Below are 12,491 nucleotides of genomic sequence, written 5' to 3'. Positions count from 1 at the left end.
TCACTTACAAAATGAAGATAATGACAGCATCAATCCATAGGGTCATTGTGAGGTAATATGTGTACAGCGCTTGGCCTCCCTCAGATGCTCAGTTTCAAGTAAGTAGTAGTTATGACTATATAATTAGGTGTGTGAATGTGCTTGTACAGATGTGTATACACATGTGTACGCAGGTCTCATCCAGGATATGGTGGCTTTCCGGCCAGCCCTGCTCTCCAGTGTCTGGCTCTGATACTCTCTCCCCTGCAGGCCCAGGTGGGTGGCAGAGCAAAAGAGGAATGGATTGTGGGCCACCTGCTGCCCTCCAGCCCCACCTGGCTGAGCCACCTGGCCCTGCCTGTCGCCCAGTGGCTGTGTGCCAGCAGGAGAATCTGTCCTTTGCGGAGCTGTCCACCCTGCAGCCCCCAAGCCCTGTGTGTCTGGACCTCTTTCCTGTCACCCCTGAAGAGCTGCAGGCTCCTGGCAGCCGCTGGTCCTTGGGGACCCCTGCCCCTCTCCAAGGACTGCTATGGCCACCATCCCCAGGAGGCCCAGACACCAAGGTCTCCACCAGTGGGGGGACTCGGCCCAACAGAGCTGGCAGCTGGCCACACTGTCCCAGTGCCCAGCCCTCAGCTCTGGAGGGACCCTGGAGCCCCCAGCACCCACAGCCACTGCGCCGGGCCAGCCATGGTTCAGAGAAGAAGTCAGCCTGTGAGTCACTCTGGTGGGAAGCAGTAGGGCAGATGGAGACGGGCTGGGTGGCTCTTTTAGGATAATCCAAGTCCCAGAATTCCCAAAACGGTCAGGATAAGTGGTAGATTTTAGTGATCCAGGAACTAGGACTCAGGGAAGGCAAGTGACATGTCCAAAGTTAGAGAGTGAGTGGCTGTCCTGGGCATCTTGGCTCCTCTTGTTGAACTCTATGCTCTGGCAAAACCACTGGCCTTCTTCTTGGACATGGTGCCCAAACCTCCTTCAGATGCTCAGGGCCACAGGGCAGCAGCAGGGAAGAGTGTGGGAGAGACTCAAGTGGGTGCCAGACTGTGTCCCCGCCCCCACCCCTCTGCAGGGCGGAAGATGCGGGTATACCAGCGTCAGGAGGCCTCCAGCAGCCCTGAGGTCCATGCCATCTTCCTGGAACCTGGCCAGGATGAAAGGGAGCAGGCTGTGAGCACAGAGGAGCCTAGGCCACTGGAGCTGTCAGGGCCCACCCGCGTGGGCCTCGAGGGACCTGAGCGAAGGCGATTTTCAGCCTCTGAGCTCATGAGTCGGCTGCACTCCTCCCTGCGCCTGGGGAGGCATACAGCCCCTAGAGTCCTGGCCCCAGGGCCTGGTAATGGCCCAGCCCGGGAAGGTACCAGCTTCTCCTTTGAGCCTTGAGAACAGGCCATTTGCGGGTTGCGGGTTGGAGGCACAGCCTATTCCCTGGACTTAAAGCAGTGGGGCATGGCACCCCAGTGTCTAAGGCCACCCTCCAGGCCACCCACTCTCAGATCTCGCCCTTCTCAGGAAAAGCATCCGCAAGGGAGTCTCACAGTGTGGAGATGAGGGTGGAAGGTGTGGCACTGCCAGCCCCTGCTGACCCAATCGCGGGCCCTGGCAGCTGGTCCCAGCCCAGGTACCATTCCGTCCTCGGGCTCTTGGGTCCAAGGCTGGATGTGAGCAAAAAAGCACCCTAATGCTTCTTTTTCCCAGGATGGACATGCAGGAAGAGCCTGCTCTGGGTTCCAGGAGCTCCAGCGAGAGGCGCCAGTCCCGGTTTCTCCTTAACTGTACATGGGAGTGGGTAACAGAGGGTGGGGGTTACAGAGGAGGGGGCTGGGGCGGGGGAACTGGAAAACTGGGGTTTGCAGAGTTGGAGGAGGTAGGGATCATGTGAGAAGCCCTGGTGGCACAGTGGTGAAGCGCTAACTGAAATGTCCGCGGTTGGGACACACCAGCTGCTCTGCGGCAGAGGGATATGGCAATCTGCTTCCATAAAGATTACAGCTTTGGAAACACTAAGAGGCAGTTCTACCCTGCCCTTATAGGGTCTCTATGAGTCAATATTGATCATGTCAGAAGGGACCATTCCTTGGAGAAGGATGTCATGCTTGGTAGGGTGGAGGGTTGACGAAAGAGGGGAAGGCCTTCAACAAGATGGATTGACACGGTGGGTGTGATGATGGGCTCAAGTATAGCAGGGATCATGGAGCTGGCGCGGGATCGGACAGTGTTTTGTTCTGCTGTGCATGGGGTCGCTGAGTCGGAAACAACTCGATGGCACCTAACAACAACAACATGAGTCAAAATAGACTCAATGGCAATGGGTGTAAGTAGGGATCATATGAGAATTCTCAATATCTAGCACAGTAGCCAAAAGGTTGGCCATTCCAACCTACCCAGAGGCACCTGGAAAGATAGGCCTGGCGATCTGTTTCCGAGAGGTCAAAGCCTTGAAAACCCTATGGAGCAGTTGTACTGTGCACACATGGGGTTGCCATGAGTCAGAATCAATCCACCACAACCAACAACAAGTACAGGGGTTGGCTGAAGTTGGTCTCAGTGTTTATGGAATGAATGAGTGAGTGAATGACTGAATTCACTGTGTCGCGACCTCGCCCCTCCCCCGCCCCTGTCCCCGCCCAGCCGTCCTCTACCAGGAATACAGCGACGTGGCCAGCGCCCGCGAGCTGCGACGACAGCAGCGCGAAGAGGAGGGCCCAGGGGACGATGCCGAGAGCGCAGAGGAGGGGCCTGGGCCCCCGCGAGCCAACCTCTCCCCCAGCAGCTCCTTTCGGGCGCAGCGCTCGGCGCGAGGCTCCACATTCTCGTTGTGGCAGGACATCCCCGACGTGCGCGGTAGCGGGGTCCTGGACATGCTGAGCCTGCGCGACTGCAAACTACAAGAGGTGGGTGCGGGGACCCGGCGGTGAGGCGTCTCGAGGGGCAGGGCCAGCGGGGGGGGGGCACCGCTCGGGAGGAGGTCTTCTGGCCCGGAGGGGGTGGGGCGACAGAAGGGGCGGGGCTAGGAGTCCTAGAAACGGCGGGAGGTGGTTCCGGCATTTAGCTGGGGTGGGAGCTGCAGAAGCCCTGAGACACAGGGGTCTGGGCCCTGCAGTACTGCCTACTGCAGAAGAAGGGCTTGGGACCCAGCAGAAAAAAGGAAGCTGCCAATGGGGAGGGGCTGAGGAGGCTGTCTAAGTGGAGGGTGGGCGCTAGGAACTGACAATGTGCGGCTAGCCGGAAGCGAGGACTGAGGAGGGGCGGAGCCAATGGAGTGAAGGCCTGCAGGGCCGGGCACCAGGGTGGGTCAAGAGCTGGGGCAGGGTCAATGGGGGGCGGAGCTAATGGAAGGGCGTTCCACCAGAGAGGTAGAGTCATCGGATGACTAGGGGCCAGTCTGTGAGGTTGGTGAGGCCGGGCTAGAGGAAAAGGTGCAATCGGGGCATTGTGTGTGTGTGTGTGTGTGTGTGGTGTTGTTTGCTGTCGAGTCGGCCCCGACTCATAGCGACCCCTCCTTGGGTTTCCGGGGAAGGAGCTCTGGTAGCGTAGTGCCTAAGGCACTTGACTGCTAACCAGAAGGCTGGCGGTTCAAACCCACCAGCCACTCCTCGGAAGGAAGGTTGGGCATTCCTACTTCCGTAATGATACTGCCTCGGAAACCCAAGGAGGGGTCGCTATGAGTCGGGGCCGACTCGATGGCAAATAACAACAGCAACAACATCACTACGGAAGTAGGATTGCCCAGCCTTCCTTCCCGGCTACCTGGCGGAGAGTGGCAGGTGGGTTTGAACCGCCAGCCTTGGGTGTGGCAGCTGACTGCCCGAGGCCCTGAGGCCATCCCCGGGGGCCATCGGGGCATTAGGTGGGCTTAGGAGGCATGGTGGTACAGTGGTTAAAGCGCTAGGCTGTTGACCAAAAGGTCAACAGTTCAAACCCACCAGATGCTCACTTAGAGGGAACTTGTGTAAATATAAACAGCCTTGGAAACCGTATAGCAGTTGTACCCTGACCTATAGGGTTGCTATGAGTTGGGACTGACTTGATGGCAACTGTGGTTGTTTGGGTTTTTTAGATGAGCATGAACAACTGTTAGTAGGGGGCAGGGTGAAAGCAGAGCAGGGCTGGAGGAGGGAGCCAAGGTCATTCAGAGAGGTGGGGCCTAGAGAAGGGCCAGGAACACAGGTGCAGCTGTGCCTAAGGAGGTGGCCACCAAGACTTGAGGGTGGCCACCAAGACTTGAGGGTGGAGGATGCCAGACTGTGGCATCCGTTCTCTGGCCTGGCCCTTTCACTCCCATCTCTGCCCTTGCTCAGGCCAAGTTTGAGCTGATCACATCCGAGGCCTCATACATCCACAGTCTGTCGGTGGCTGTGGGCCACTTCTTGGGATCGGCCGAGCTGAGCGAGTGTCTGGGGGCGCAAGACAAGCAGTGGCTGTTCTCCAAATTGCCCGAAGTCAAGAGCACCAGTGAGAGGTGAGGGACTGCTCTAGCCTGGCCAGTAGTGAGGGCTGAGCGTGGAGCTGGCTGGGCTCCCAGGTTCAGGATCATTGCCCTACCCCTGACCACTGCCTGACCCCTCAGGTTCCTGCAAGAGCTGGAGCAGCGGCTGGAGGCAGATGTGCTGCGCTTCAGCGTGTGTGATGTGGTATTGCGCCACTGTCCGGCCTTCCGTCGTGTCTACCTGCCCTATGTCACCAACCAGGCCTACCAGGAGCGCACCTACCAGCGCCTGCTGTAGGGACTGGGGACTCAGAAGGGGGAAGCCAGAAGGGGGGTTCAGGCAGGGGTAGGCACACAGGACTGGGTGAGGAAGGCTGGGAGTGGTGGGCTACCCTGGGAGGGGACAGTGGCCGTAGAAGGGGCTGTGCAAACAGATGATTCCCAGCTCCAAGAAGCAGGAAGAGTGTGCTGGGAAGCACCTGAAACATGGGTGGAGTGGCCAGGGTCATGGATCCTGGGAGTGCAGGTCCACCTGTGACCCTAGAGCCCTTCACTTCTCAGCCTGGAGAACCCCAAGTTCCCTGGCATCTTGGCTCGCCTGGAAGAGTCTCCCGTGTGTCAACGTCTGCCCTTTACCTCCTTCCTCATCCTGCCCTTCCAGAGGATCACCCGCCTCAAGATGCTGGTGGAGGTACGCAAAGGGCCCCAGGCTGAGGATGAGGGCTGGGTGAGGAGGTGCTGCTGTGACCTCCACAGCCCTTCTGGAAATCACTGGGTGGTCAAGGTCATGGGGGAAGGATGTGTCCTGCCTCATTGTGCTGATCCTATCTTCCAGAACATTCTGAAGAGGACAACACAGGGCTCTGAAGATGAAGATATGGCCACTAAGGCCTTCAATGCACTCAAGGAGGTGAGCTCAGTGGACAAGGGCTTCCCCTGTACCCCCAAACCTATAGCCATCGATTCAATTCCGATTCATAATGACTCTATAGCAGAGAGTAGAACTTCCCCATAGAGTTTCCAAAGCTGTAAATCTTTCCAGAAGCAGACTACCCCATCTTTCTCCTACAGAGTGGCTGGTGGGTTCAAACTACAGACCTTTCAGTTAGAAGCTGAAAGCTTAAACACTGTGCTGCCAGGGCTCCCTCCTCTGAACCCCAGAGGTCTCTAGAAGAACCTCTAGCCTTCTGAGTCTCTGGTTCCTAGGTGGGAGTCTGAGGCTAGGCTCAGGGAGCTGGGATGGGGGCTGCAGGTGACCCATCCATGGCCTCCCCAGCTGGTACAAGAATGCAATGCCAGCGTGCAGTCTATGAAGAGGACAGAAGAGCTTATCCACCTGAGCAAGAAGATCCACTTTGAGGGCAAGGTGCATGCTCCTGGCTGTTGGGACTAGAGTGCACAAAAGGGCAGCTTCTGTCTCCTCCTTGCTTTGGGGCATGCTGGCTGGTTCCTCACTGCCCACACCCTCCCAGCCTCATCCTGGGCTCCCTATGCTGGTGTCCTAAGGCCTGACTTGCCCTCTCCCCTTCCTACTCCAAACCTCCAGATCTTCCCGTTGATCTCTCAGGCCCGCTGGCTGGTTCGGCACGGGGAGCTGGTGGAACTGGCACCACTGCCCGTGGCGTCCCCTGCCAAGCTAAAGCTGTCCAGCAAGGCAGTCTATCTTCACCTCTTCAATGACTGCTTACTGCTGTCCCGGAGGAAGGAGTAAGTCAAGGCAGATGGGGGGTAAATGGGTTGGATGCATGCTTTCTTCTTCCCCACCATTGGGCTCACAACCAGCTCATCACTGGGCTCAGGAGCCTCAGCCTATGCTAGGCTGTGCTGCCAGGGCACCCTGAACTTTGGAGGTAAAAATCAAAGGCTTGACTGTTTGCAGAGGACTTGAAGCTCTCTGCTTGGAGCTTAAGCCAGGTATTCAGAGCATAAGCCTGGAGTCCCAGCTCTGTCTTGAGTAATAATGAGAATAGCCAACATTTATTGAGCACCTTTTCTGCCAAACCCATTGCCATCAAGTTGATTCTGACTTAATAGCAACCCTTACTTACTCTCAAGATCATGAAGCTAATAGGTAGAGGAACTAGGAGCAGGCTGGGTGTATCTGATGCCCGATCCCAGATTTTTAACCAATATTCTCCATGTGTGAGATAGAACCTACCACCTAGGGCTACTGAGAAATTCTGTATGATAATGACACACAAAAAAGAGAGCTTAGCGGAGTGCCTGGCACATAGTGGGAGCTCATTCGGTGTTAGCTGTGATTATAATAGATAAAGGATGAGGGACACAACTTCTTGAATGACGTGAGAACATCTTATGTTACGGGAAGAGTTCATTCCTGATTTATTCATTTTTTCAGTCTCCTGTCACTGAATCCCTGCTCTGTACCAGACCCTCTTCTGGATGCTGCAGACATAAAGATGAATAGAACTTGTTACTGTGCTCCCAGGAGCTCTCAGACCAGTGAATACACATTCACATAATCATGAATGGAAGGTTATAATGGTACTGTGTCAGCTCCTGGTGTAGGGTGAGAATTAGTTAAGTTTGTAGAGGAAGGAACATTTGAGCTGGATTTTGAAGGATAAGTAGGAGTTTTCTAGGTAGAGAAGGTGATTTAGGGGTACAGAAAATCGTGGTAGGGTATAAGAGCAGAGCGTGTTTGGGAAATGATAAAGCCTAATATGATTGGATTTGTAGAGGGGAAGTGCAGGAGAGGGAAGCTGGGATGTTGGAGGTCATGATAGAGAAACTGGACTTACTCTGAGAACAGTAGGAAGGCATAGAGAGTTAGGCAGGGGAGAGACATTTTTCTCCTGGCCAGTTTGGAGGATGGACTAGAGGGAGAGAGACTGGAGGCTCTTGCAATTGTCCGGGTGAGAGTAGATGGAGTCTTCAGCTCCAAAAGTGGCAGGAGACTTGGGCATAAATGTATTTCAGGGACAACAAGGAAGTAAATAGAATGTGGCTACTGGTTGAGTGTGGGGGCAGGAAGAGGGAAGAAGCAAGGATGGCATCTGAGTATCATCTTGAGTGACATCTTGGGTCTTTTCCTGGCATGGGTATCAGAGAAGGGAGATCCAGTCTGGAGTGTAGATACTGGGTTCTGTTGTGAAGAAGGAACCTATGCAATATACTCCACCCACCCACCCACTCATTTATCCCACAAGTGTTTATTGAGCTCACATGTGGGCCAACCAGTGTCAGACACTGGGATAGAGAGGCAAGCAAAATGGATCAAGTTCAGTCTTCATGGAGCATATATAAGTTAGGGAGTCGGTTACTAAATAGTAAGGAAGTCTTAGCCAATGGCGTGGTCCAGGTAGCTCTTTAGCACTGGTTCTTGGGGAGACAGAGGTTCAGAGGGAAGTTGAGAGCATGCCTGGAGATCAGGGACTGGTCCTACCACCTTCCACCTCTGCAGGCACCTGGCAGAGTGGAGCTCCCAGTATCTTTTGGGGACTTTTCTGGCCACCATGGAGATCAGTGCCCTAGGCGTCCAAGTTTCACTGGAATAGGTGCTGAAGGGGCTGACAGCCAAGCCTCCTCCCTTCCAATCAGGAATCACCTGAGCCTGAGGCAGGCCAGGCTGACCTCCTCCCCACTGGTCCTCCAGGCTGGGGAAGTTTGCTGTTTTCGTGCATGCCAAGATGACCGAGCTGCAGGTGAAGGACCTGAGCCTGAAGCTCCAGGGCATCCCTGGGCACGTGTTCCTGCTTCAGCTCTTCCACGGGCAACACACCAAGCACCAGTTCCTGCTGAGGGCCCGGACTGAGTGAGTGGCCTCAGGGTGGGCCTGGATATGGTGAGGAAGGACCCAGAGGCAGGCACAAGGCCTAGGGGTGCCTGGGCCATCCCTGACCATATTCCCAGGTACCCAGTCTTCCCTGACTCAGGCAGTACAGGTGGGAAGAGAGCAAGTTTGGCTGGTTGAGCAATAGTGTGTGTCCTGGTCAATCATGCCATGGGGCTAGCCAGCTCCTCCTTGGTCTCTGGAAACCTCTTGGTTCAAAATCACTGCACCCTTTTTTCTCTGGCTTCAGAAGGGTAGCATAAGGCAGGATGTGGGCAGAGCTGGCATCCAAGGGGTTCTGGGCCTGATCTGTTCCTATGTTCAGAGGTGGGGGGGGCACAGACTTAGGAACAGGACTGTGAGCCCCAGGTTGGTCCTGGGTCTGAACATCATGCCCAGTTCTCCCAGCTCTAGTCTAATGGCTCTGGCACTGGGATCTTGGACTTTGCATGGTGTAACAACTTAGCCCCCTTCATTCTACAGGAGTGAGAAGCAGCGATGGATCTCAGCCATGTGCCCATCTAGCCCCCAGGAGGACAAAGAGGTCATCAACGAGGGGGAAGGTAGTAGCCTGCCACCCCCAGACCCCACATTTCCTGGGCTGGGGACATCCTTGGTCCCTCTCTCTCCTCCAATCCTGGGTACCAAGTTGCTAAGTCTGTGTAATGGGGTTAGTGAGAAGTCAGTCAGTCTGAGGAGGGATTTACATAAGACAGCCTAATCCCTGTATACAGGAGACTGAAAGCCCTTTTATATCCTCCCATTTTGACGCCTACAAAAGCCCATTTTACAGGTTAGGGAACAGAGACTCAGAGGTGAAGTGACTTTTCCAAAGTAACCCAGCTAGTAAATGCAAAGCTGGGACTAGAACCCAGGTCTGTCTCTATCTTCACATGGTTGCAGAGAGGACCCAGAGTATAGAGGGTGGTGCTGGTGGCAGTGTCAGGAGGAATCTGTTCAGATGGGACAGAGTCTTCCACAATGTGTCGTGAGGTTGCCAAGCCAGGATATAGGGCAACATGGAGGACCTTGATCTGGGGGTACTAGGGAGCTATTGAAGGTTTTGAACAGGGGAGTTAGGGCTGAACTTCAGGTAGTGAAGGACAAGGTAGGGAAGGAACTCTTTACTAACAAGCATCTGCCATATGTCATGTCCGGTGCCAGGGACTTTGTCTATGCATTTATTTTATTTAATTCTTATAATAGCCTGTTGGGTAGGCTCATTGTTCTCATTTTCTGTATCTGAGAAAACTGAAGCTCATAAAAGTTAAGTGACTTGCCCAAAGTTACACAGCCAGTAGGTGGCAGAGCTGGGATTCAAGCCAGGTCTGGCCCTAAAGCCTGTGCCTTTCCTCAGGGCTTCGAACTGGTTTGAACCAGTTCAGTCATAGCCTATGCAAAAAACCAGAAGAGATCTGAATTTTTAAAATTTGGTTGAACAGGAATGATAACCGGAATGGAAAAAATGGGTCAAAGTCCTGGAATGGGAGGTGCAGAAGAGGCTTGTTGTTGTTGTTGTTGTTATGTGCCGTCGAGTCGGCCCCGACTCATAGCGACCCCTCCTTGGGTTTCCGAGGCAGTATCACTACGGAAGTAGGATTGCCCAACCTTCCTTCCGGGAAGTGGCTGGTGGCTTAGTGAGCCTTTTCAGGAGGTTGATGTGAGAGATTGAATTATTGGCAAAATTGTGGAAAACGACACACATTCAAAGCAAGGCTGTCAGCCACCATCTTTGAGCCAGGCGCTGCTGTTTCCCACTCTGTGGGCAAGAAATTTGGTGGCTATCCAACAAGTATACTGCCCTAAGGGGGAGAAAGTCGGATCTGTTCAAGTGTTGGTTCCTTGACCGTGATTGAACTGGGCTGAACTGGTTTGAAGCCCTGCCTTTCCTATGCTACTAGCCCACTCAGTGTGGTAGTAGGAGCTGAGGGCATAGAATGGGGATTCTCTAGCTTGGAGTAGGAGGCCCATTGGCCTGGGGCCAAGGGCTCTATTCCAGAGAGGTGATCAGGGAAGACCCATGGGAAGTAACACTTGACCCCTAAGGCATGAGGACAGCCATGAAAAGATCTGGGAAGGGCCCTCCTGGCAGAAGACTGAGAGACTAGTATGTTTAAGGAGCAGCAGGGAGGCCAGTGTGGACAGAGCTTCAGAAGCAAGGGGTAGAGGGAAGAAGATGAGATTGGCAAGGGGACAGCACCAGACCACCCAGGTCCCTATTCGAAGCAGAGTGGGAATCCCTGAAGGGTTTTAAAGTGGGGAGTGACAAGGCCTGAATTCCAGAGAAGGACGATTTGGAAGGAACACCAGAGTGGTGACGGAGAGCATATGAAGGGGCCTTCATATGCGGGGCATCTAGAGGGATGTCTGAAGGCAGCTGGGGGTTGGCTTCAAGAGGTCAGAAGCAAGGTCTGGGATGTTGCTGGGGATATGAGAGCCCTTGGCACAGAAGGAGTAACCAAAGCCAGGAGGGCCTGAGTTCATGCAGGGCTGTGTTCAGGGTAAGAGAAGAGAGGAGTGACCAGGGTGGGCAGAGAGTACCAATGTCTTGCATGTGGGCCTGTGGCATGGGAAGGGGCAGAGGAAGAGGCAGCAGAGCCCACCCTCCCACCCCCTTGCTTCCTCCCCCTGCCTGCCCTCCCCATCCTGCCCTCAGGACCCCTGACCCTCCCCTGGGCTGTCAGATCGCCCCCAGGTTCAGTGCGTCAGGACATACAAGGCACTACAGCCAGATGAGCTGACCTTGGAGAAGACTGATATCCTAGCCGTGAGGACCTGGACCAGTGATGGTGAGAGGGGCGGCTGGGAAGACCTCCCTGATGGGGCTTCAGTAGGCAGGAAGTTCCTTTCACAGGAAAGGTTATGCAAGTGTTGATCAACAGCAGCATGCGGGAATCAGATTAGACAGGAAGAGAACTTCCTGCTCGCCAAAGCATTGTCTGGAGATGGGGAGAGGGGGAATACCCTTCTCAGAGGATGTCAGGAAAAACAGGTCAGATGTTCATCTATGGGACTGCTGGAGCAAGGGGCCTTACTGGAGCTGGGAGATGCTGAGGTGATGTCACCTTGGGCCCAGGGGTACAGATGAGGCTTGCATCAGGGCTGAGGTGTTCCCTCCCAGGTCAGGGCCTGGTGCTCCTTTGACATAACTCATGCTGCCCCTGGCCTGTGTGCCCCTAGGCTGGCTTGAGGGTGTCCGCCTGGCAGACGGTGAGAAGGGGTGGGTACCCCAGGCCTACGTGGAAGAGATCAGCAGTCTCAGTGCTCGCCTCCGGAACCTGCGGGAGAATAAACGGATCACGAGCGCCACCAGCAAAATGGGGGAGCCTCCTGCGTAATGGGCTGTGTGGCCTGGGACACTAGCTCCATGCCTGGATCCAGCACAGATCTGGAGGGGCCTACAGTGTCTCCATGCCCCCAAGCCACTGCTGCTGGGCACAGCCTGGACACAGGAGAGGGTAGGGCCTCCAAAGGGCCCCACTGTTCTCAGCCTCCCCAGTGCCCACTCTTCAGGCCACCAGCAGTTTCTTCTTTTGGTATGGGGACCATGACACATGACTGCTGATACCTGGCAAAGACTTGGGCCCTGTCCCTTCCATTTCCCTGAACTTACCTGACTCTTGGTCCCTTTGGTGGGGGCCTAACTGGAGATGACCCTGGTGTTGGTGGATGTTGGGACCTAGGTATACCTGGAGCCTCTTCTGCCACCTCCCCTGGCCAGAACCTGAGTGGGCCCTGGTTGCTGTGACTGCTTTGTAAATAAACTCCCATAATGCTTCTGCTCAGAGTCCATGAGCCACTTGATGCCACCCCCATCCAGGCCCCAGCTGAAGATCAGGAGGGGCTCTGGCTTCCTCTGATTTGCCTTTCTCTAGAGCTCGGAAGGAAGGTTGGGCAATCCTACTTCCGTAGTGATAACTGCCTCGGGAACCCAAGGAGGGGTTGCTATGAGTCGGGGTCGACTCGACAGCAAATAACAACAACAAAGAGCTCACATCAAGGAGCCCTGGTGGTACAATGGCTAAGTGTTCAGCTGCTAATCGAAAGGTTAGCAGTTTGAACCTACTAGCCACTCCATGTGATAAAGATGTGTCGATCTGTTCCTGTAAAGATTTGTAGTCTAGGAAATCCTATGGTCAGTTCTACTCAGTCATACAGTTCGCTGTGAGTCAGAATCTACTCAATGGCATATATCCACAGAGCTTACCTCTCAACCAGAGCAGGGGGCCAGGGTGGCAGAGGCTGTGTGTCAGTTAGGTTGCTTTCAGCTATAAGTAACAAAATATCTGA

At 54.7% G+C, this 12,491-nt stretch overlaps 1 protein-coding gene across 1 annotated transcript; it reads left to right on the top strand.

Annotated features, from left to right (window-relative positions):
* The first annotated feature begins 278 nt into the window (after positions 1-278).
* ARHGEF19 (Rho guanine nucleotide exchange factor 19) lies at positions 279-11,539 on the top strand. The gene is made up of 15 exons (XM_007950791.1): positions 279-693; positions 1,052-1,336; positions 1,492-1,600; positions 1,678-1,754; positions 2,611-2,873; positions 4,281-4,441; positions 4,550-4,702; positions 4,970-5,099; positions 5,244-5,318; positions 5,685-5,774; positions 5,955-6,115; positions 8,025-8,183; positions 8,685-8,764; positions 10,886-10,990; positions 11,382-11,539. Exons 1-15 carry the CDS (start codon positions 279-281, stop codon positions 11,537-11,539), a joined length of 2,421 nt encoding a protein of 806 aa, XP_007948982.1.
* The last annotated feature ends 952 nt before the right edge of the window (positions 11,540-12,491 follow it).

The sequence above is a fragment of the Orycteropus afer genome, unplaced genomic scaffold (genome assembly GCF_000298275.1).
Source record: "Orycteropus afer afer isolate SDZICR_OR568_19922 unplaced genomic scaffold, OryAfe1.0 scaffold00288, whole genome shotgun sequence".
In the NCBI taxonomy this organism is placed as follows: domain Eukaryota; kingdom Metazoa; phylum Chordata; class Mammalia; order Tubulidentata; family Orycteropodidae; genus Orycteropus; species Orycteropus afer.
This window is presented reverse-complemented; position numbering and strand designations above follow the sequence as displayed.